This window comes from Octopus sinensis, linkage group LG27, assembly GCF_006345805.1.
Source record: "Octopus sinensis linkage group LG27, ASM634580v1, whole genome shotgun sequence".
Taxonomy (NCBI): domain Eukaryota; kingdom Metazoa; phylum Mollusca; class Cephalopoda; order Octopoda; family Octopodidae; genus Octopus; species Octopus sinensis.
The window spans coordinates 10675400-10700810 of record NC_043023.1 but is presented as its reverse complement, the minus strand read 5'-3'; the positions used below and the strand labels follow the sequence as shown (position 1 = coordinate 10700810).

At 37.4% G+C, this 25411-nt stretch overlaps 2 protein-coding genes and 1 long non-coding RNA gene across 4 annotated transcripts in view; 1 reads left to right on the top strand and 2 right to left on the bottom strand.

The window, feature by feature from the left end:
* LOC115224993 (zinc finger protein 845-like) overlaps window positions 1-25411 on the bottom strand; it is a 254784-nt gene that overhangs the window by 130406 nt on the left and 98967 nt on the right. The window lies entirely within an intron of this gene.
* Window positions 1-25411, top strand: part of LOC115224985 (zinc finger protein 91-like) — a 44018-nt gene that overhangs the window by 15566 nt on the left and 3041 nt on the right. Inside the window, exons 2-3 of one of the 2 annotated variants that reach the window (XM_036514154.1) lie at window positions 1571-3261; window positions 13343-13762. In XM_036514154.1, the coding sequence (XP_036370047.1) occupies window positions 2179-3261; window positions 13343-13762 (1503 nt within the window). In that variant the 5' untranslated portion in view covers window positions 1571-2178. Of the gene's footprint in view, window positions 1-1570; window positions 3262-12448; window positions 12834-13342; window positions 13763-25411 lie in introns of both variants that reach the window. The other variant, XM_036514155.1, reaches the window with a different exon arrangement.
* LOC118768246 lies at window positions 3178-24275 on the bottom strand. The gene is made up of 3 exons (XR_005004075.1): window positions 24265-24275; window positions 13848-13914; window positions 3178-3262 (listed from the first exon to the last, which is right to left on the bottom strand). It is a non-coding gene; the product is annotated as an uncharacterized LOC118768246 (long non-coding RNA).

Below are 25411 nucleotides of genomic sequence, written 5' to 3'. Positions count from 1 at the left end.
CACTTTTAAACTTCGTATACTGGTAGAATGTGTTTATAAAACATCTTTTTCTCTTGGCTTTATTGAGAAAATTCTATAGTTTGTAAGATATTTGGGATCTTTTCCTTTTGAACGGCAGTTTTTTAAAATAATTTCCACGTAACTAAACACTTTTAAACTTCGTATACTGGTAGAATGTGTTTATAAAACATCATTTTTTCTTGGTTTTATTGAAAGTTTTATAGTTTGTAAGATATTTCCTCTGAAAATCCAAGCATTTTGGCAATTTTAACCAATCGATTACTTCCATTCAACTAAAATCATTTGCTGCATCTAAAACTGAGACAACATCCTATAACTGAGACAACATCCTAAACCTCCCGCCTAACCCTAACCCTAAATTTTTTTTCTTCATGTTAAATTTAATTCCATTGCTTTAGTGTTTTTACACGTGTAGCAATTAAATTAATTTAACAATTAAGAAAAAAAAATTTAGGGTTAGGGGGGAGGTTTAGGGTTAGTTACAGGATGTTGTCTTAGTTTTAGACGCTGCAAATGATTTTAGCTCAATAGAGGGCATAGAATTGGTTAAAATTCGAAAAGTTAAACTACATTAAACTTACAAATTACAATTTTCTCAAGAAAGCCAAGAGAAAAAAAATGTTTTATTTTGACACATTCTACCAGTGTACGAAGTTTTTAAGTGTTTAGTTAACTAGAAATTGTGTTGAAAACTGCCGTTCAAAAGGAAAAGATCCCATTCTTTCGTATCCTTTTTCACCAGGTGAGGGGTCCTCTAAATTCTGTGGTGTCTGCTCTTTTTTCTCTTTCTTTTTTTATTCCTGCGGGGGGAAAGGGAGTGGGTGGGTCTGGTGTCTGTATAGGGCAGGTGGGTCTGAATGGTCTTGGGTGGGATGGAGTTGGACTGGAGTATCCACACTCAGTTTTCTTCCTTTTCTTCCTCTTTTTTCTCCCCCCGCCCCTCCGTCTCCACAACTCGTTCATCTGTTGTTTCCTCCAGTTTTCTCTTCTGTAGAGGGCAGTGTGCTCGAATGTTGCCTCTTTGGCCACATTTAAAGCATCGCGGAACTCTGCCCTCTACCCATATCTGAATACTATTTCTCCCAATGTCACCGTTTCCGCCAATCGGATAATAGTATAAACAGGTCACACTTGAGAAAATTATAAACCATTATTAAAAGGCACAGATGTGGCTGTGTGCCAAGAAGCTTGCTTCCCAGTCACTTGTTTATGGGTTCAGTCCCACTGCATGGCACATTGAACAAGTGTCTTCTGCTTTTCCCTTGGGCCGACCAAAACCTTTGATAGACAGAAAATGAAAGAAGCCCGTTGTATGTGTCAAGCTTCTTGGAGTTTCCATCTACCAAATCCTCTCCCAAGGTTTTGATTGGCCACTCTGGGACTGAACCCAGGACCATGTGGTTGGGAAGCCAACTTCTTACCACACGACCATCCCTGCACTTCTACAGCCATGTCTATATAAAAATGTAGTAAAACATTTCACTGCTTTAATCTCTCTAATTCCTAATTATCTTGTATGTTTTACACTGTTGTTTCTCTTTCGTTTCAGATTATCAGATGACATCTGCTTCACAGGATTTTTACATAAGCAACGTCATTAGAATGGAAAGTCTTTTGAAGACTGAGCAAAGATGTTATACAAAACACGTATAACCCTGTTTCTATGAATATTTACTAAATTACTGCAAAATATATCTGCTCAACAGAAAGAAGTAATCACATCACTGAAATCTCAAATCTATGAGATAATCCATGATTCATTGAAAATAATTTGAATAAATAAGCATTACATTTGAGAAAGGAATCTGAATGCTTAAGGGTATTTCACTAAAATATTTACAAGTTCTTTATTCAAACCTGCCAGATCCTACCTCTCACACCCACCCTACAATGTCATTCTAAACGTAAAGAATCATATCGTTGAAATCTGTAAGATAATGAATGATTAATTCAGAGGAATTTGAATAAATAATCATTACATTTGACAGAGTAATCTGAATGTTAATGAGTTAAAGCAATTGAGAAGGCAGTTTGCAGCATCTTCAGATATTAACAAAGATCACTTTTGATGGAGATATATCAGTAGAAATATTTGTTCAGAGCAATATACGAGAAGAAGGAAAACCTTTGTGTACTGTGACGAGAGAAAGGAAAATTATGGAAAATGAATTACGTAGGAGTGAAGTTGAATGTAAAAGAGAGTCTGAAGAAATTGATTTTTCTAATGAGAAAAAGAATGAAAAGGGCAAAACAGCATTTGAGTGTGATATCTGTGGTAAAATATTATCTCAGAAAGGTAGCTTAGTCACTCACCGACGTATTCATACGGGAGAAAGGCCATATCACTGTGATATCTGTGGTAAATCATTCAATGGTAAAACTGACTTAGTCCGTCACCAACGTATTCATACAGGTGAAAGGCCATATAACTGTGATACTTGTGGTAAATTATTCTCTCAGAAATGTAGCTTAGTCACTCACCGACGTCTTCATACAGGAGAAAGGCCATTTCACTGTGATATCTGTGGTAAATTATTCAATAGTAAAAATGACTTGGTCGTTCACCAACGCATTCATACAGGTGAAAAACCATATAACTGTGATATCTGTGATAAGTCGTTTGCTCGGAGAGATATCTTGACTATTCACCAACGTATTCATACAAGTGAGATGCCCTGTTTCTGTGATATCTGTGGTAAAATATTATCTCAGAAAGGTAGCTTAGTCACTCACCGATGTATTCATACAGGAGAAAGGCCATATCACTGTGATATCTGTGGTAAAATATTATCTCAGAAAGGTAGCTTAGTCACTCACCGACGTATTCATACAGGAGAAAGGCCATATCACTGTGATATCTGTGGTAAATTATTCAATGCTAAAACTGACTTAGTCCGTCACCAACGTATTCATACAGGTGAAAAACCATATACCTGTGATATCTGTGGTAAGGCGTTCGCTCGGAGAGGTAACTTGACTATTCACCGACGTACTCATACAGGTGAGATGCCATATTTCTGTGATATCTGTGGGAAATCATTCTCACAAGCTTCTAATTTAGCGACACACAAACAGTTTCACACAAGAGGAAAATATCTACGCTGTGATGTCTGTGGTAAATCATTTCACGATATTTATCATTTTACTACTCACAAACGCATTCATACAGGAGAAAAACCATATCAGTGTGATATCTGTGGTAAATCATTCTTTGCAAACAGTGACTTGACTAGACACAAAGCTATTCACACAGGTGAGAAGCCATATCCTTGTGATATCTGTGGTAAGTCATTCTATTATGGACGTGCCCTAACAGTTCATAAAAGCATTCATTTAGGTGAGGACCCATACCAGTGTGAAACTTGTGGGAAATCATTCTCTACATCTGGTAACTTAACTGTTCACAAACGTGTTCATACTGGAGAGAAGCCATATCACTGTGATATCTGTGGTAAATCATTTGCTGAAAATAGCACTTTAATTGATCACAAACATATTCACACAGGTGAGAAGCCATATCATTGTGATATCTGCGGTAAATCATTCACTCATAGAAGCAGCTTTGGTGCTCACAGGCGCCGTCATATGAGAGAGAAATGATATCAGTAACTGTTCGCCATGACTGGCTTCTGTGCCGGTGGCACGTAAAAAGCACCCGCTACACTCACGGAGTTGTTGGCGTTAGGAAGGGCATCCAGTTGTAGAAACACTGCCAGATCAGACTGGAGCCTTATGCAGCCTTCTGGCTTCCCAGATCCCCGGTCGAACCAGCTATTAACAGTTTGTATGGATTTACCATTTAGTTCAAACAAGTGATTTGATTTCGTACTGTGAACACAAGTGGGATTTAAACTGCTCTTTATCACATCTACAGAGTTCTGACACTTGTATGCACATTTCCCTTTATCTAAAATTTCAAACAGACATTTATTGTCCTCTTGGCAAACAGAAATTTATTTTCATAAAGTATTATATGGTCGACTGGTTTCGCTTTTGCTAACCATGACAAAGAAATTATTGAAAATATTACATTTTCATTCACCTACGTGGAAAAGTTCTGACAGATTCAGAAATAGATTATATGTTTTTGGTTTCAGTCATTTGACTGCGGCCATGCTGGAGCTCTTCATTTAGTCTCGCAAATCATCCCCAGGACTGCAAAAGGTTCTACTATCATAAATGCTTCTGCATGTTACCAGGAAAGTTTAAGAGGGCAACAAAGTACTTCTTCTAAGTAAACAATGCTACACTTCTTTTTTCTTTTCTTTTTTTTTTTTTGAGAAGAAATCTACAAGTGGTTGTGTGCATAGGTCTAGTATGAGTGAAAGTGCTTCAGAAAACAATTATAATAATATTCAATAATATTCTTGTAAATGATCTGGGCATTCTTTTGACTTTACATAAAATATTCTTTACATTCTACTGTTGTTTTATTGTCATTTATTTACGAGTATTATAAATGTTATACTCTTTACTCTTTTACCGGTTTCAGTCATTTGACTGTGGCCATGCTGGAGCACCGCCTTTAGTCGAGCAAATCGACACCAGCACTTATTCTTTGTAAGCATAGTACTTATTCTATCAGTCTCTTTTGACGAACTGCTAAGTTACAGGGACGTAAACACACCAGCAGTCAAGCGATGTTGGGGGGACAAACACAGACACACAAACGTACACACATATATATATATATACATATATACGACAGGCTTCTGTCAGTTTCCGCCTACCAAATCCACTCACAAGGCTTTGGTCGACCCGAGGCTATAGTAGAAGACACTTGCCCAAGGTGCCACGCAGTGGGTCTGAACCCGGAACCATGTGGTTGGTAAACAAGCTACTTACCACTCAGCCACATATATTATGTATATATTTATATATATACGACAGGCTTCTGTCAGTTTCCGCCTACCAAATCCATTCACAAGGCTTTGGTCGACCCGAGGCTATAGTAGAAGACACTTGCCCAAGGTGCCACGCAGTGGGTCTGAACCCGGAACCATGTGGTTGGTAAACAAGCTACTTACCACTCAGCCACATATATTATGTATATATTTATATATATACGACAGGCTTCTGTCAGTTTCCGCCTACCAAATCCATTCACAAGGCTTTGGTCGACCCGAGGCTATAGTAGAAAACACTTGCCCAAGGTGCCACGCAGTGGGACTGAACCCAGAACCATGTTGTTGGTAAACAAGCTACTTACCACACAGCCAAATATATTATGTATATATTTATATATATATATATACATATATACGACAGGCTTCTGTCAGTTTCCGCCTACCAAATCCACTCACAAGGTTTTGATCGACCCGAGGCTATAGTAGAAGACACTTGCCCAAGGTGCCACGCAGTGGGTCTGAACCCAGAACCATGTTGTTGGTAAACAAGCTACTTACCACACAGCCAAATATATTATGTATATATTTATATATATATATATACATATATACGACAGGCTTCTGTCAGTTTCCGCCTACCAAATCCACTCACAAGGTTTTGATCGACCCGAGGCTATAGTAGAAGACACTTGCCCAAGGTGCCACGCAGTGGGACTGAACCCAGAACCATGTTGTTGGTAACAAGCTACTTACCACACAGCCAAATATATTATGTATATATTTATATATATATATATACATATATACGACAGGCTTCTGTCAGTTTCCGCCTACCAAATCCACTCACAAGGTTTTGATCGACCCGAGGCTATAGTAGAAGACACTTGCCCAAGGTGCCACGCAGTGGGACTGAACCCAGAACCATGTTGTTGGTAAACAAGCTACTTACCACACAGCCAAATATATTATGTATATATTTATATATATATATATATACATATATACGACAGGCTTCTGTCAGTTTCCGCCTACCAAATCCACTCACAAGGCTTTGATCGACCCGAGGCTATAGTAGAAGACACTTGCCCAAGGTGCCACGCCTATCGGTAGTTTATTTTTGTAAATATTTATTCACTTTCACTTTCATTATTCATAATATACGCCTGGAAAAATGCTAAACGGCTTTTCAGTCGTCGCTACGTTCTAAGTTCAAATTCCACCAAAATCGACGGTGACTTTCTTCCTTTCGGTGTCGATAAAGTAAGTACCAATGAAACACTGGGGTCGATGTAATCGACTAATCTTCTCCCCTAAAATTTCAGGACTTGTGCCTTTAGTTGAAAGGATTATCAATTCAGAAGGTGGCGAGCTGGTGGAATACTTAACACGCCGGATAAAATGCTTGGCATCATTTCGTCCGTCTCTACTTTCTGAGTTTCCAATGTCGTCAAGGTCGACTTTGCCATTCATCCTTTCAACACTGATAAAAAAAAAAGGGATCTTTTCGGTTTGAACAGCAGTTTTTTAAAATAATTTCCACTTAACAAAACACTTTTAAACTTCGTAAACTGGTAGAATGTGTTTATAAAACATCTTTTTCTCTTGGCTTTATTGAGAAAATGCTATAGTGTGTAAGATATTTGGGATCTTTTCCGTTTGACCGGCAGTTTTTTAAAATAATTTCCACGTAACTAAACACTTTTAAACTTCGTATACTGGTAGAATGTGTTTATAAAACATCTTTTTCTCTTGCTTTATTGAGAAAATGCTATAGTGTGTAAGATATTGGGATCTTTTCGTTTGACCGGCAGTTTTTTAAAATAATTTCCACGTAACTAACACTTTTAAACTTCGTATACTGGTAGAATGTGTTTATAAAACATCTTTTTCTCTTGGCTTTATTGAGAAAATGCTATAGTGTGTAAGATATTTGGGATCTTTTCCGTTTGACCGGCAGTTTTTTAAAATAATTTCCACGTAACTAAACACTTTTAAACTTCGTATACTGGTAGAATGTGTTTATAAAATATCTTTTTCTCTTGGCTTTATTGAGAAAATTCTATAGTTTGTAAGATATTTGGGGTCTTTTCCGTTTGACCGGCAGTTTTTTAAAATAATTTCTATGTAACTAAACACTTTTAAACTTCGTATACTGGTAGAATGTGTTTATAAAACATCTTTTTCTCTTGGCTTTATTAAGAAAATCCTATAGTTTGTAAGATATTTGGGATCTTTTCCGTTTGACCGGCAGTTTTTTAAAATAATTTCTATGTAACTAAACACTTTTGAACTTCGTATACTGGTAGAATGTGTTTATAAAACATCTTTTTCTCTTGACTTTATTGAGAAAATTCTGTAGTTGGTAAAATATTTGTTGTTTTCTTCTTCAGTTTCTGCAATTTCAACCAATCAATGACGTCTATTGGGGTGAAAACATTCTGTGCCGTATGAATATGTCCCTTGTGTAAGAAACAGATTGGGTTTATTTACATTTGTGAAGGAGGAAAGATATCCTTCCCCCACCCCTAACCCTAAAACAGATTGAAATGCAATAGATCGATACTAGGGTCATAATTATGGGTGACAATTTCATATGACACTTTTAGAAAAAACTGCCATTGAAACCGAAAAGATCCAAAGTAAGTAAAAGTTGTATACTGGCGTCGGTGTAATCAACGTATCCCATTCCCCCAAATTTGGGGACATTTGCCGCTACAACATTATTAGTTCATAAAACAATTCTCAGGGCTTCCTGTAGGACCACCAACTTGAACTGAACTCCACATAATTCCAGGTTAAATGTATATTTCTTTACTGCCCACAAGGGGACAAACAAGGACAGACAAAGGGATTAAGTAGATTATATCGACCCCAGTGCGTAACTGGGGATCTTTTCTGTTTGATAGACGGAATTTTCTAGTTAACTAAACAATTTGAAACTTCGTATACTGGTAGAATGTGTCAAAAGAAAACATTATTGTTAAACAAAATTGTAATTCGTAACTTAAACGTAGTTTAATTTTAACCAATGAAATCGCAGCATTCGAGCTCAAATTATTTACTGCGTCTAAAAACTCACGCGCACACGTCTTATTCATCCTTGTCTCTTCTTCTGTCTTCTACATGTGCTAGAAATAACAGCTATATCTCTTAAATCGATGAATTTCGTCTCCCAATAAAAATATTAACGATATTTTTTGAATATTTTCTTTATTTTTTTTTACTGAAAAGGCTTCTCCCATGGTTTTGAAGGGCCAGAAACAACAAAAACAAAACAATAATATGCCTAAATCGGTCTCGAGTTTGGGCGTGCAGTGTGAGTCGTATTGTAAAAAATTTGCGAAATATTTTTTCATAAAAGGATGCCCCCAGCTTGTCGGAAGCTGTGATATAAATTGGGGGAAAATCCTCGACACCAGTGCGTAATTGGTACTTAATTTATTTACCTTTTGTGCAAATTTGTTGCGGCAAGTGGCAAAACGAACGTGTATGTATGCGTGTGTGTGTATGTATATGTCCGTTTGTATGTGTGTGTACGCTTATATATTAATTACTATGTGCTCGTGCAAATGTATATGCATGTGTTTGAGAGAGAGAGTGTGTGTGTGTCGTGCGTCTGCTATATTTCTTTATCAATATCGATAACGCTGGGATTTCATTGGTTAAAATTCGTAAAATTAAACTACGTTTAAGTTACGAATTACAATTTTGTTTAACAATAATGTTTTCTTTTGACACATTCTACCAGTATACGAAGTTTCAAATTGTTTAGTCAACTAGAAAATTCCGTCTATCCAACAGAAAAGATCCATACTTATTTAATCGACCCCGAAAGGATGAAAGGCAAAGTCGACCTCGGCGGAATTTGAACTCAGAACGTAAGTGCAGACGAAATACCTATTTCTTTACTACCCACAAGGGGCTAAACACAGAGAGGACAAACGGATTAAGTCGATTATATCGATCCCTGTGCGTAACTGGTACTTTATTTATCGACCCCGAAAGGATGAAAGGCAAAGTCGACCTCGGTGGAATTTGAACTCAGAACGCAGTGACAGACGAAATACCTATTTCTCTACTACCCACAAGGGGCTAAACACAGAGAGGACAAACGGATTAAGTCGATTATATCGATCCCAGTGCGTAACTGGTACTTTATTTATCGACCCCGAAAGGATGAAAGGCAAAGTCGACCTCGGCGGGATTTGAACTCAGAACGTAGCAGTAGACGAAATACTGCTAAGCATTTCGCCCGGCGTGCTAACGGTTCAGCCAGCTCACCGCCTCGACCCAGGTTAAATGTAGAGTTACTTCCCCCTAAGAAACATTGACTTTTTTCCCGCAATATTTCTCTTTATTCTGTGCGGTTGTTGGATCTTCGTCTACATTACCGGTCACATCCGTTTAACAGATAATTACCTGAGATTTAATTTAATGGACATGATTGCTTATTAAATATGTCAAGAAATTATCTACAGCGTTCTTTTTTCCGTTGATTTTAAAAATATAAATCAGCGTTCACAGTAAAACCCAGAAGTTCTTACGAAGCTGTCATTGTTTGCCTTGGTTTAATTTCTTATTTCTTTGCTACCCACCAGGGGCTAAACACAGAGGGGACAAACAAGGACAGACAAAGGGATTGAGTAGATTATATCGACCCCAGTGCGTAACTGGTACTTTTTTAATCGACCCCGGCGGAATTTGAACTCAGAACGTAGCGGCAGACAAAATACCTATTTCTATTTCTTTACTACCCACAGAGAGGACAAACAAGGACAGACAAATGTATTAAGTCGATTACATCGACCCCAGTGCTTTACTGGTACTTAATTAATCGACCCTGAAAGGATGAAAGGCAAAGTCTAGCTCGGAGGAATACCTATTTCTTTACTACCCTCAAGGGGCTAAACAAGAGGGGACAAACAAGGACAAACGGATTAAGTCGATTATATCGACCCCAGTGTGTAACTGGTACTTATTTAATCGACCCCGAAAGGATGAAATGCAAAGTCGACCTCGGTTTAATTTCTGACTTGCTTGAACGTACTGCGACTTGTTCCTTGCTGGATCTCTATGTTACCTGCTTACTGTCATTGTCCACCTTGGATTTATTGTGATATCTTCCTCCTCCACAGGGTCTATAAACGATAGGTAAGTGTTATATATATATTCCGTCATTGTCTACCTTGGCTAAAGTTCTCTTTATGGCATCCGTCTCTACAGTAGATTCATCATTAATGTGTCAGTATTATTCACATCCACTTCTTTTTCTTTCTTTCTTTGTTCAGTAAATTATCGGAAAGAAACTAAAGGAAGAAAATAACCGTTGCTTTAATCTATATACGGAAGGGTCTCACATAATGTAATGTAAATGCGAACTTTGAAAAATTGGAATAACTAAGATGTTAATCCAAGCAGCTTTTGTTGCTTGGCGAAATTTTGATTCAAGTACGCCATATGACCCCTCGTTACTGCTTTCTGGTTTTTTAGAAAAAAGTAATTGTACATAAATGTACACATACAGGAGAGAAATCATATCACTGTGATATCTCTAGTAAATCCTTCTCTCGAAGTGGTCAGTTAGCCACTCACAAGCTTATCCATACAAGAGAGAAACCATATCACTGTGATGTCTGTGGTAAATCATTCTCTGTAAAAGTAAAGTTAACTCAAGGACAAAAACTGTGTTACACAATGTTATCTGTTGAAGGCCTTCAACTCCTCTCAAATACAATGTTCATATAAGATTGAGTCTGTGTTTTCATGAAGCCTTGTTTAAAAAAAATGTAGCAGTAAATGTCGTATATAAATGAACACCAAGCCTTTGTCATAACCAAAGCTACACTCTGTCTTAACCCTTTCGTTACCAAACCGCCCAAAGCCGCCCGAACAAAATTTTGGTTTATGAAACCAAACCGCCCAAAGCCGCCCGAATTTACCTATTCATATTTAAATGAGAATATCAGAGCAAATCTCTTCAGTACATTCGTGAAAACACGTATTATACTTCGTAAACAGTTCAACTACAGTTTTGTACAATAATCGAAGTGTAATTTTAATTCCGTGAATTTTGGGAGATTTTTTTCCGAAATTTGTTCCTATTGTGTTTTCAAAATTTGTAATTCTGACAAAAAATGGATACGAATTTCATTATATCAAGCAGCGAGTCAGAATTCGAAGGATTTTCTACTGAAGACCTTCATAAATCTAACTCTATGACTGAAAAAAAAAAAGCATGTGGTATTTGATAATGAATCTGATGTTTCATTTTCCGAAAGTGAAAACAGTGAATCTGAGATCTCCGATAGCGATAAAGAAAACGAATTGGCACCTGAATGGAGTGAAAATTTAAAAACTGTTTCTTTCGGTGATTGCTCTGAAGAAACTGGACCAAGCCACAGACTTTCCCAGAAGAGTAAAGCCTTAGACTATTTCTTTTTACTTTTTCGAATGAGCCTATTTGAAATCATTACGGCGGAGACGAACTGTTACGCTAAACGTAAACAAAGCAAAAGAAACGATAGTTTGTGGTTTCCCTCAACCTTAAATGAAATTAAGACTATTTTGCCGTAAATATTATTATGGGTATCAGAAAGTTACCCAGAATAACAAATTCTATCGTAAAATTTTGTTATATACCCAATTATTAGCTAATAACCCATTTTCTATAGCGATGTTTGAACAAAATTTTAATAATTTTATATTTTGTGGAATTTACCTGTATCTACCTGCAATTAGAGTCACTTTGTAACAAAAATTATAGTATAGAATTGGTTGAGAATATTTCATTAAATTATCTTCCAAAAATCAGATTGATATATCGATAAATAAAAAAGTTATAGTTGTTTAATGAAACCAGACTAAATTTATGATTACGTTAGAAATTAATTGAAACACATAAGGGGTGTAATTTGGTCAGAAATATAGTTACGAAAGGGTTAAACTGTTGTTTCTCTCTTATTTCAGAATATCAGAGGAATTTTACTGCAGAAGCATCATCAATGTTTATCATATTTTGAAGATGATGTTACACAGAACTGGATATAAGAACCCTGTTTATGTAAATTAACTGTGAATTTCAGTAAAATATTTCTTCTGAGTGACATTATTGGTGAAATTTCTTGGATTCACTCTGAAATGGGTAAAACCTAAATTTGAATTCTGAATAAACTTGGATAAATTTAAAAATACATTTGCAACATCTTAAAGATATCAGTAAAGCTTATATTTGATAAAAATATAGCAGTTGTAACATTTGTTAGGAATAAAATATAGAAACAAGAAGATAGGACATTTCCAGAAAATTTTGTTGAAGAAAAAAATTACAGAAAGAGGAATTGTGTGAGAATCTTGGAGTTTTGTTAGTTTTAGCTGCAGAGATGCCAAAAGAAAGAGGAAAATCTGTATATGACTGTGATATCTGTGGTAAATCATTCTCTGCAAATAATGCATTGGCTATTCATAAACGCATTCATACAGGTGAGAAGCCCTATCACTGTGATATCTGTGGTAAATCTTTCTCTCAAAGGAATACTTTGATAAATCACAAACCTGTTCATTCAGGTGAGAAACCACATCACTGTGATGTCTGTGGTAAATCATTCTCTGCAAATAATGCATTGGCTATTCATAAACGCATTCATATTGGTGAGCAACCATATCGCTGTGATATCTATGATAAATCATTTACTCCCAAAAATACCCGAACTGTACAAAAACATGTTCATTCAGGAGTGAACCCATATCATTATGATATCTGTGATAAACCATTCTCTAAAAGTAGCAAAGTAACTCTTCACAAATGTATTCACACAGAACAGAAGCAGCATCACTGTGATATTTGTGGAAAATCATTTTCCCAAAGGCAGTCTTTATCTACACACAAACTTACTCATACAGGAGAAATGCCTTATCATTGTGATATCTGTGGTAAATCATTCGCTCACAGGAGTACTGTAACTGTACATAACCGTATTCATACTGGGGAAAAACCATATCAGTGTGATATCTGTGGTCAATCATTCTCTCAAAAAGGTAACTTAACTACACACAAACTTACTCATACAGGAGAGAAACCATATCAATGTGATATCTGTGGTAAATCATTCTCTGTAAAAGTAAAGTTAACTCAACACAAACGTACTCATACAGGAGAGAGGCCATATCATTGTGACATTTGTGGTAAATCATTCTCTCAAAGTGGTGCTTTAGCTTCTCACAAACTTACTCATACAGGTGAGAAACCTTATCAGTGTGATATCTGTGGTAAATCATTCACCTTGAGAGTTACCTTAGCTATGCACAAACTTATTCATACAGGAGAAAGGCCATATCAGTGTGATATCTGTGGTAAATCATTCACTCAGAGAAGTACTGTAATTGTACATAAACGTATTCATACAGGCGAGAAACCATATCAATGTGATATCTGTGATAAATCATTCTCTCGAAGTGGTGAGTTAGTTACTCACAAGCTTATCCATACAGGAAAGAAGCCATATCAGTGTGATATCTGTGATAAATCATTCTCTCGAAGTGGTCACTTATCCACTCACAAATGTATCCATACAGGCGAGAAGCCTTACCGCTGTGATATCTGCGGTAAATCATTCTCTGTAAAACTAAAATTAACTCACCACGAACGTATCCATAGAAGAGAGAAACCATATCATTGTGACATTTGTGGTAAATCATTCACTCGAAATGGTCACTTAGCTATACACAAACTTATTCATACAGGTGAGAAACCTTATCAGTGTGATATCTGTGGTAAATCATTCTCCTTGAGATTTAAGTTAGCTATGCACAAACTTACTCATACAGGAGAAAGACCATATCAGTGTGATATCTGTGGTAAATCCTTCACTAGAAATGACACCTTAGCTACACACAAAGTTTCTCATACGGGGGAGAAGCCATATCATTGTGATATCTGTGGTAAATCATTCACTCACAGAAGTGCTGTAACTGTACATAAACGTATTCATACAGGCGAGAAACCATATCACTGTGATATCTGTGGTAAATCATTCTCTGTAAAAGCTAACTTAACTAAACACAAGCGTATTCATACAGGTGAAAAGCCATATTAGTGTGATAACTGTGGTAAATCATTCACTCAAAAGGGACATTTAAATAAACACAAAGGTATTCATTGAGGAATGAAATCACATCATTGTGACACCTGTGGTGAATCATTCTCTGAAATAGATCACTTGACCACTCACAGACTCATTCATTAGGAGAGAAACCATGTCATTGTGATATTTGTGGTGAATGGTTCTCTCAAATAAATCTCTTAGATAAATACACACACACATTGATATGGAAGAGAAACCATGTAACTGATTCTGTGGTATATCCTTCTCTCAAAAAAGACAATTAACTACAGATATATTTCTCATCATAGAGAAGAGTGACTGTATCAATATCAAAAGTCATTTGTTGAAAGCAATATCTTATATAACAATAAATGTATCCACACGATAAAGAAGATATAACAGCATGTTATAACAAAACACTATTTTTATTTATCCCCATCAATTCTGATATTTTTAATAAAAGCTGTTCTTTCATAATGTTCATATATATTCCATGTAAGATATTTTCTGAATGAATAAAAAATATTGTCAATGTTTGTCCAGTTGTGTGTATGAGAGATGAGGAATGTCTTTTCATGCTTCAGTGATGGCATTACCTCATAGGTTGTTATGCTAGAAATAGATACGCAAACCATAAATGGAAATACTTCATTATAGGCACAGACGTGACTGTGAGGTAAGAAGCTTGCTTCCTAACCACACAGGTTCAGGGTTCAATCCCCTTGCATGACCCCCTTATGTAAGTGTCTTCTACTTCAGGAGTGGGCTGACCAAAATCTTGGGAGTGGATTTGGTAGACAGAAACTGAAAGAAGTCTGTCATATATATATATATATATATATATATATATATATATATGTGTGTATGTATATATATATGCATGTATGTGTGTGTGTATATTGTATGTATGTGTGTATATATATATATATATCATTTAATGTCCGTTTTCCATGTTGGCATTGGTTGGACGGTTTGACTGGGGACTTGCAAGTGAGGAGGTCATACCAGGCTTTCGGTCTCCCTCTGTCTGTCTCTCTCTCTCTTGTGATTACCACTTGCTTTGCCAAGACTTCCTCCACCACCACCCCAACACTATATAAACTAGCGCACGCACACACTCCCCTACTCGATTTCTAATACCTCTGCCGAAGGATACGATTCTCAGAAGATGCTCAGATAAGAAGTTTTGTCTTTTCAACTTTATTCCTCTACTCTTCTGTTTCTGCACAGATCCTAAACCCCTCATTAGTTCTTTTCCGTATTCTGTCTATTTCAGTACCATGTAAATATAGTTTACTAGCAGCATAGCCCAGCGTTGCCTGGGTATGTAAGAACCCCTAGTAGGCAACGACTTGCATCTGCAGCTGCGATTAGCAGAAGTATGCTAAGGTTATGTTGTCTGGTCATGTTTTCTCTCGTTGACTGCTTGAAGTGGTTGAATTTATAAATTTTTTTCAGAACTGGGGGAACTTTTCAAAATTTTCGCTGCGTTAATTTTGAATTATGACATTGGGCTATGTGTGTGTCAAGTTTCATCAAAATCGGTTGAAAGCCGTGGTCAAAGTGAGGGTACAACCTGACAGACACACAGACAGACAAACTGCCTTTTACATATAGAGAAGAGATTTCAGAACTGGGGGAACTTTTCAAAATTTTCGCTGCGTTAGTTTTGAATTATGACATTGGGCTATGTGTGTGTCAAGTTTCATCAGAATCGGTTGAAAGCTGTGGTCAGGGTGAGGGTACAACCTGACAGACAACCTACCTTTTATATATAGAGAAGATATAAGAAGTATGTTTGAATGACTAGCCTTCTGTTAGACCTTCAACGGCCAGAGAAAGTTCAACTTATTCTCACTAATTTGTAAGTGCTGAGAGAAGAAAACAAAAATACTTTACTCTTTTACTTGTTTCAGTCATTTGACTGCGGCCATGCTGGAGCACCGCCTTTAGTCAAGCAAATCAACCCCGGGGCTTATTCTTTGTAAGCCCAGTACTTATTCTATCGGTCTCTTTTGCCGAACTGCTAAGTGACGGGGACATAAACACACCAACATCGGTTGTCAAGCAATGCTAGGGGGACAAACACAGACACACACACACATACATATATATACATATATACGACGGGCTTCTTTCAGTTTCTGTCTACCAAATCCACTCACAAGGCTTTGGTCGGCCCGAGGCTATAGTAGAAGACACTTGCCCAAGGTGCCACGCAGTGGGACTGAACCCGGAACCATGTGGTTGGTAAACAAGCTACTTAACACACAGCCACTCCTGCGCCTATATATATAAATATATATTTTAAAATGCTGATTTTTCTGCGACAAAAAATTCTTCAAGCTTGTCCAATGACTGAAACCAGTAAAAAGGAAAAAAAATTGTAGGGTCGATACCTTCAACTAAAAATTCTCAGTATAGCCACAGTCTAATGACTGAGACAAGTAATAGGTGAAAAAAAGAAAACCAAAAAATAATTGAAAAATAAAACCTTGGGGCTTTTGCTTACTTTCACACTTGATCAGAACAGAGAAATTTAAGGGTTAGTAGAGTTTTTAGGAGGGGAAAAAGAGTAACTGACTCCAATGACCCAATTATCTTTACGGATCTTTTCCTTTTGAACGGCAGATGTCAACACAATTTCTACTTAACTAAACACTTTTAAACTTCGTATACTGGTAGAATGTGTCAAAATAAAACATTTTTTTCGCTTGGCTTTCTTGAGAAAATTGTGATTTGTTTGTTTAACGTAGTTTAATTTTTCAAATTTTAACCAATCCTATGCTCTCTTTTGAGCTAAAATCATTTGCTGCATCTAAAACTGAGACAACATCCTGTAATTAACCCTAAACCTCCCCCCTAACCCTAACCCTAAATTTTGTTTTTCTTAATTGTTAAATTAATTTAATTGTTATGCGTGTAAAAAAAACTAAAGCAATGGAATTAAATTAATTTAACAATACGGAAAAACAAAATTTAGGGTTAGGGTTAGGGGGGAGGTTTAGGGTTAGTTACAGGATGTTGTCTCAGTTTTAGACGCAGCAAATGATTTTAGTTGAATGGAGGTAATCGATTGGTTAAAATTGCCGAAATGCTCGGATTTTCAGACGAAATATCTTACAAACTATAGGATTTTCTCAATAAAACCAAGAGAAAAAGATGTTTTATAAACACATTCTACCAGTATACGAAGTTTAAAAGTGTTTAGTTAACTAGAAATTGTGTTGACATCTGCCGTTCAAAAGGAAAAGATCCCACCCACCCGTGACTTCTAACAAGAGAGGAGGGCATAGCTCCATAAGTCTAGATCTATCTATTAAGGAGTTGTTTCATGTCTAGAGATCAGTGGTAGAAAAAATGATTTGTAGTCAGGTCAACCTACTAAATTATCAAGGTCGTTTGTGATGGAACCAATAGACAAGCTTTATCTCCACAAGTCGGCAAGACAGAGGGCAGATATTGGAAAATATCAATACGTCAAAGTGACAAAGAAACGAGGAAGGTATTAGGTGGTCGTGAAATGTGCTAAAAATAACAGCAAAATCGCTCTTAAATCACACACGAATTTTTTTCCCTTTTTTGTTTACATAATTGTATGAATTTTGGATCTCTTGCTTTTGAATGGGAGTTTTCAACACAATTTCTAGTTAACTGCACAGTTTTAGACGCAGCAAATGATTTTAGCTCAATTGGTTAAAATTCGAAAAATTAAATTACGTTAAACTTACAAATTACAATTTTCTCAAGAAAGCCAAGAGAAAAAATGTATTATTTTGACACATTCTACCAGTATACGAAGTTTAAAAGTGTTTAGTTAACTAGAAATTGTGTTGAGAACTGCCGTTCAAAAGGAAAAGATCCAAAAAATGTCTTATTTTAACACATTCTACCAGTATACGAAGTTTAAAAGTGTTTAGTTAACTAGAAATTGTGTTGAGAACTGCCGTTCAAAAGGAAAAGATCCAAAAAATGTCTTATTTTAACACATTCTACCAGTATACGAAGTTTAAAAGTGTTTAGTTAACTAGAAATTGTGTTGAAAACTGCCGTTCAAAAGGAAAAGATCCAAAAAATGTTTTATTTTAACACATTCTATCAGTATACGAAGTTTAAAAGTGTTTAGTTAACTAGAAATTGTGTTGAGAACTGCCGTTCAAAAGGAAAAGATCCAAAAAATGTCTTATTTTAACACATTCTACCAGTATACGAAGTTTAAAAGTGTTTAGTTAACTAGAAATTGTGTTGAGAACTGCCGTTCAAAAGGAAAAGATCCTGAATTTCTGTGTGCAGAACACAAATTCGCAAAAATTCTCTGAATTCCCACCACCGAGAAAAAAAAAATGTTTCACTGGGTGCTTAAACCATATATTTCAGCTTATGTACAGATACTAAGTTCTTTTCGTTGTTCATATTTCCCAGTCGGTTTTTCAAAATTTCCGTTGTCAAGTGTTACCTCCCGTAGCTTCGCGCCAAAACAACCAGTAATGTTTTGTATGTTGCTTCCGATAGAGACGAGCTTTTGCTGCAAATACTACCCCAAAAAAAGGTAAGATATCTATTACAAATTATCTACTAATATTAAAGGGAACATCGGTAATTGAAAAGCTTTCGATATTGCTGGTTAGAGATGCCAGTATTAATTATATTTTCTGTCACTGATTGAATTAAATTAATAATTAAGGCGATCTGTTTAATGAAATGAAAATAAAATCTTGTTAGTACTCGACTAAACTCTACAATGGAACTAAAGGTTTATTTCGAATTTATTTTACAAGTTATTTTAGAGATGTTCCAACCATCCTGGACGGATTGAGAGACGAGTGTAAATTTATACATCGCAAATACCATCGTGGTCATTAATTTAGAAGACGGCCATTAACCATGCGTCGTCAGGTACACATGTGTACCCCACCGTTAGATATATGGTACCTATTTCTTTATTACCCACAAGGGGCTAAACATAGAGGGGACAGACATAGGTATTAAGTGGATTACATCGACTGCAGTGCGTAACTGGTACTTAATTTATCGACCCCGAAAGGATGAAAGGCAAAGTCGACCTCGGCGGAATTTGAACTCAGAACGTAGAGGCAGACGAAAGCTCGCCGCCTCCCTATATTTATGGTACTACTAGCGAACAGTGGTCCCGGTGCGCTCACACGTGTAGTCGCGCATCCGCGCTAGCTAGTCGTGACTAGTCGATTCTACAACGACTACGTAGCAAAGTAAATAAAACACAAAATAAATAATTTTTTTTACACAAAGTAAGGATCGAGTAGTCATGACTAGCTGACGCGAGTGCGCGCACCGGGACTACTTATTCGCTAGTAGTACCATTTTGCCTCATAACTTCCAGAAAAATCATCTTTCAATGAAGTTTTCCATAAATACACTTCAGACGGTGTAGATTTCAATGTTATTGAAGCGTGTGTTGGAAAAATTTTACCGAGAGTAGGTGTGAGGATTTACGAAAAATTCATACGAGACGGCTTTCTTTCTTCATAGCTTCCAGAAAAATACGGTTCTTATTCTTTTATGAAATTTTCTGCAGATACCTCTCAAAATGTGTAAATTACAATTATATTGTTATCTTTATATATAAAAGTGAAGTTGTGTGTCTGTCTCCTACGAATTAGATTCCTAACTACTCCCACATTTTGCGATGCAGTTTAACCAAAACCGGGTATCTTATAGTCGTTATTCATATCGAGCCCTTCTGGGTATTAGCGCGCGTCTACGATAAGTCTACGATTTTAAAAATAATTTACCATCATTTTTTTCCATTTTAATGCATTTTTTCGCTATTATATAAGGGAAGTAACTCTAAAAATGTCAACGATTTAAAAAAAAAATTACCATAATTTTTTATTCCATTTTTAATGCATTTTTTTGCTATAACTCACTAAAAACGCTTATATAGTTATTTCCCTTACAAACCCGAGCAACGCCGGGCGATACGGCTAGTTTAATATGAAATAGAAAATTGACGAGTATGCACACACGTACATACCACATCACAATTTTTTTCGAGATTTCAGTTTTGTTTTATGTGTTTCAGTGTTTGTGTGCCAACAACTTTCTTTTCCTTAATAAATTCCGATATAATCGTAAACTACACACAGTGAAAGGTATTTATAGACAACTAGCAGTATCGCCCGGCGTTGCTCGGGTTTGTAAGGGAAATAACTATAAAGCATTTTTAGAGAGTTATAGCAAAAAAATGCATTAAAAATGGAATAAAAAATTATGGTAATTTTTTTTTTAAATCGTTGACATTTTTAGAGTTACTTCCCTTATATAATAGCGAAAAAATGCATTAAAATGGAAAAAAATGATGGTAAATTATTTTTAAAATCGTAGACTTATCGTAGACGCGCGCTAATACCCAGAAGGGCTCGATATGAATAACGACTATAAGATACCCGGTTTTGGTTAAACTGCATCGCAAAATGTGGGAGTAGTTAGGAATCTAAATCGTAGGAGACAGACACACAACTTGACTTTTATATATAAAGACTAGCAGTATCGGCCGGCGTTGCTCGGGTTTGTAAGGGAAATAACTATATAAGCATTTTTAGAGAGTTATAGCAAAAAAATGCATTAAAAATGGGAAAAAAATGATGGTAAATTATTTTTAAAATTGTAGACTCATCGTAGACGCGCGCTAACACCCAGAAGGGCTCGCTATGAATCACGACTATAAGATACCCGGTTTTGGTTAAACTGCACCGCAAAATGTGGGAGTAGTTAGGAATCTAAATCGGAGGAGACAGACACTCACACAACTTCACTTTTATATATAAAGATTTCAGGAAAAAAATAACTATTTTTTCTTAAAGTTGTGAGTAAAGTAAGCCACCACATGTGTATTTTTCCATCCGTAGTGATGATCTTAAAGGTTCCATCTCGTGTGTATTTTCCGAAACTATTCTCTTCACTCACGTAACAAAAAAGATTTTCACGACAAATTCTTATAGAATTGGAATCTACAGCATCTGATGCGCATTTGTTTAAAATTTCATTTAAAAATATCTATTATTCTGGAAGTTATGAGGCGACGAAGTCGGGTGGGGGTATGCCCGCCCAGGTCGACTTTGCCTTTCATCCTTTCGGGGTCGATAAATTAAGTACCAGTTACGCACTAGGATCGCTATAATCGACTAAATCCGTTTGTCTGTCCTTGTTTGTCCCCTCTGTGTTTAGCTCCTTGAGGGTAGTGAAGAAATAGGTATGCCATAAATGTGACTGATGGCATGGCGGCGGAGGTAAAGGACATGGACCGCACCCTTTTTCTGTTTAGGGTTTGTTTGTTTTTTCTACAGAAACATACCTTTTCGATTGCGGAGTTTCCGAATCTGCAAAACAAATCGGTTTTTCAAAATTTTATTAAACCTCTCTCCCCCCCCCTCCTCCCCCCCGTTTTTCACTTAAAAAAAAATTTTGTTTTCAGCCAAGATTATTCTGGGTACTATTTAAGAAAAGTGGTCCTGGTGCGCGCACTCGCGCTAGTTAGTCGTGACCAGTCGATCCTACAACGACTACATAGCAAAGTAAATAAAACACAAAATAAATAATTTTTTGGGCGATCTTACGGTATAAGTACCGGATACATTTCAAAAAAGTGTTTTTTTTATATATGGGGCGTTAGGGTTAGGTTTAAAGTTAGGGTTTCTGTTAGAGCTAGGGTTTGTGTTAGGGTTAGGGTATGTGGCGATCCTTCGGTATGTGTACACACGTGACTTTGTTTACATTTCTGAAGATGACAGAAACCCTTTTCTCCCACCCCTAACAGAAACCCTAACCCTAACCCCCCCCCCATATATAAAAAAACCCACTTTTTTGAAATGTATCTGGTACTTCCGGAAGTACACCGGTACTTGTACTGTAACATCGCTTTTTTTTTTTTTAAAACAAAGTAAATAAAATACAAAAACACGAAGTAAGGATCGACTAGTCATGCCTAGCTAGGCGGATGCTCGCACTGGGACCACTCTTCTTAAGTAGTACCAATAATCTGGATGTCATAATTCTGAAGAAAAAAAAAATAGATTTGTAAAATTTCAATTTTCAAAAATAAATAAACACATCTTCCTTGGCCTTCCTCTTCCACGAGTTCCATTCACTTTTCACTCTGTCAGAATCCATCTCCATCACATGGCCAAACCTATTTCTTTACTGCCCACAAGGGGCTACACACAGAGGGGACAAACAAGGACAGACAGACGGATTAAGTCAATTATATCGACCCCAGTGCATAACTGGTACTTAATTTATCAACCCCGAAAGGGATGAAAGGCAAAGTTGACCTCAGCAGAATTTGAACTCAGAACGTAGCGACAGACGAAATACCTATTCCTTTAATACCCAGAAGGGGCTAAACACAGAGGGGACAAACAAGGACAGACAGACGGATTAAGTCGATTATATCGACCCCAGTGCATAACTGGTACCTTTATTTATCAACCCCGAAAGGGATGAGAGGCAAAGTTGACCTCGGCGGAATTTGAACTCAGAACGTAGCGACAGACGAAATACGGCTACGCATTTCGCCCGGCGTGCTAACGATTCTGCCAGCTTGCCGCCAATCCAGTGTAGTCTTCTTTCTAGCACACGACATCTAATTCCTCTCAGGCCTAACTTTGCTCTCAACACACTTGCACTCTGTCGCACATACATTGCACATGCAGCGGAACAGGCTAGCTTCACTCTTTACTCTTTTACTTCTTTCTCTCATTTGACTGCGGCTATGCTGGAGCACCGCCTTTAGTCGAGCAAATCGACCCCAGGACTTATTCTTTGTAAACCTAGTATTTATTCTATCCGTCTCTTTTGCCGAACCCCTAAGTGACGGGGACGTAAACTCACCAGCATCGGTTGTCAAGCAATGCTAGGGGGACAAACACAGACACACAAACATATACACACACACACACGGGCCGACCAATGCCTTGTGAGTGGATTTGGTAGACGGTAACTGAAAGAAGCCTGTCGTGTATATGTGTTTGTGTGTCTGTGTTTGTCCCCCTAGCATTGCTTGACAACCGATGCTGGTGTGTTTACATCCCCGTCACTTAGCGGTTCGGCAAAAGAGGCCGATAGAATAAGTACTGGGCTTACAAAGAATAAGTCCCGGGGTCGATTTGCTCGACTAAAGGCGGTGCTCCAGCATGGCCGCAGTCAAATGACTGAAACAAGTAAAAGAGGTATATATATATATGACAGGCTTCTTTCAGTTTCCGTCTACCAAATCCACTCACAACGCTTCGGTCGGCCTGAGCCTATAGCAGAAGACACTTGCCAAAGATGCCACACAGTGGGACTGAACCCGGAACCATGTGGTTTGTAAGCAAGCTACTTACCACACAGCCACTCCTGTGCCTTTGTTGAATTATTTTGAAATCGAAATTAAATCACAAACTATAAGCAACTCCAAAAGGCCTTTCTGTTATAAACACAAGACCTGGAGTTTTTAGGGGGAGGGACAAGTCAATTACATCAACACTGAAAGGATGAAAGGCAAAGTCAATCTCGGTGGAGTCTGAACTCAAAACGCAAGGACGGACAAAATGCCACTAAGCACTTAGCACAATGTCCTAACAGTCCTGCCAGCTCACCACCTTAGATAAGCAGCTCTAATAATGCAAAAGCTGATACATCATAACTTACCCTATGTGTTTTGTTAATGCACTCCTTAGCTAACGATCAGCATTTTAAAGGGACATTTCCCCCATTGCTATCACACAGTTTTAATTACATTTTAAGCTTATCTCTACAGATTTTCTGCTTTGTTACGAGACAAGCTTAAAAAGTGATTGTTAACATTAGGGGACACACTGTTGACTTATAAAACCTTCCTTATACTTGGTGGTATATTGTGGTTGCATGACAATATACTGTGTACCTACCAGCAATTGATATGTAAAGCACCCAGTCCATACTGTAAAGGGGTTGGTGTTTGGAAGGGCATCCAGCTGTAAAAATCCTGCTGAATCGGACCTCACCTGTGCTTGCACCATGTAAAGTGCCCTATGTCCACTCTGCTGAGGAGTTGGTGTTCGGAAGGGCATCCAGCTGTAAAAATCCTGCCTAAACTGACCTCATTTGTGCTGGTGCCAAGTAAAAAGCATCCAGTCCACACTGTGAAGTGATTGGCTTTTGGAAGGGCATTCAGCTATAAAATCCTTGCCAAAACTGACCTCACCTGTGCTTGTGCCACGTAAAAAGTACTAAGTCCACTCTGCTGAGTGATTGGTGTTAGAAAGGGCATCCAGCTGTAAAAATCCTGCCAAAACAGTCATAGAAATCTGGTGCAGGCTCCTGCCTGGCTGGCTCTTGTGAAACAGTCCCACTCATGCTAGAATGGAAGGCAGACATTAAACGATGATGACGATGACCACGCAAACACCCCCACCAACATTAAGGTAATAGCCTGCAGGGGTGGGTAGTATACTCTCTTTACTTGTTTCAGTCATTTGACTGCAGCCATGCTGGAGCACTGCCTTTAGTCGAGCAAATCGACCCCAGGACTTATTCTTTGTAAGCCTAGTACTTATTCTATCAGTCACTTTTGCCGAACTGCTAAGTTACAAGGACATAAACACACCACCATCAGTTGTCAACCGATGGTAGGGGTACAAACATATGCACACACACACACACACACACATATATATATACACACACACACACATATACAACAGGCTTCCTTCAGTTTCTGTCTACCAAATCCACTCGCAAGGATTTGGTCAGCTCGAGGCTATAGTAGAAAACACTTGCCCAAGGTGCCACGCAGTGGGACTGAACCCGGAACTATGTGGTTGGTAAGCAAGCTACTTAACACACAGCCACTCCTGCACCTATGGATAGCAAGATGTTTACAACACCTAGGTTTCCCAAGCGGTCACCCATCTAAGTACTAACTAGCCTCAACTTTGCTTAACCCTTTAGCATTTAAACCGGCCAAAAATATTCAGCCTGTTCTATGTTCAAACTGACCAGATCTGGTCTCTCACACCAACCCTACAATATCATCAAAATCTCACAGCTACAAGATAATGCATGATTAGTTCAAAACAGTATGGAGGAAAAAGCATTAATTTTAGCAGAATAATGTGAACACTAAAGGGTTAATGATGGTGATCGGACGAGAACCGGTGTTTCCAAAGTCATATGGCTGTAAATATGTGGTTCTATATCAAAATATGGTGTCCCTACAAGTAATTAACAATTTTAATTATTCTAAAAGTTCATATACTCTTTTACTTGTTTCAGTCATTTGACTGCTGCCATGCTGGAGCACCACCTTTAGTCGATCAAATCGAACCCGGGACTTATTCTTTGTAAGTCTAGTACTTATTCTATCGGTCTCTTTTTGCCAAACCGCTAAGTGACGGGGATGTAAACACACCAGCATCGGTTGTCAAGCAATGCTAGGGGGAC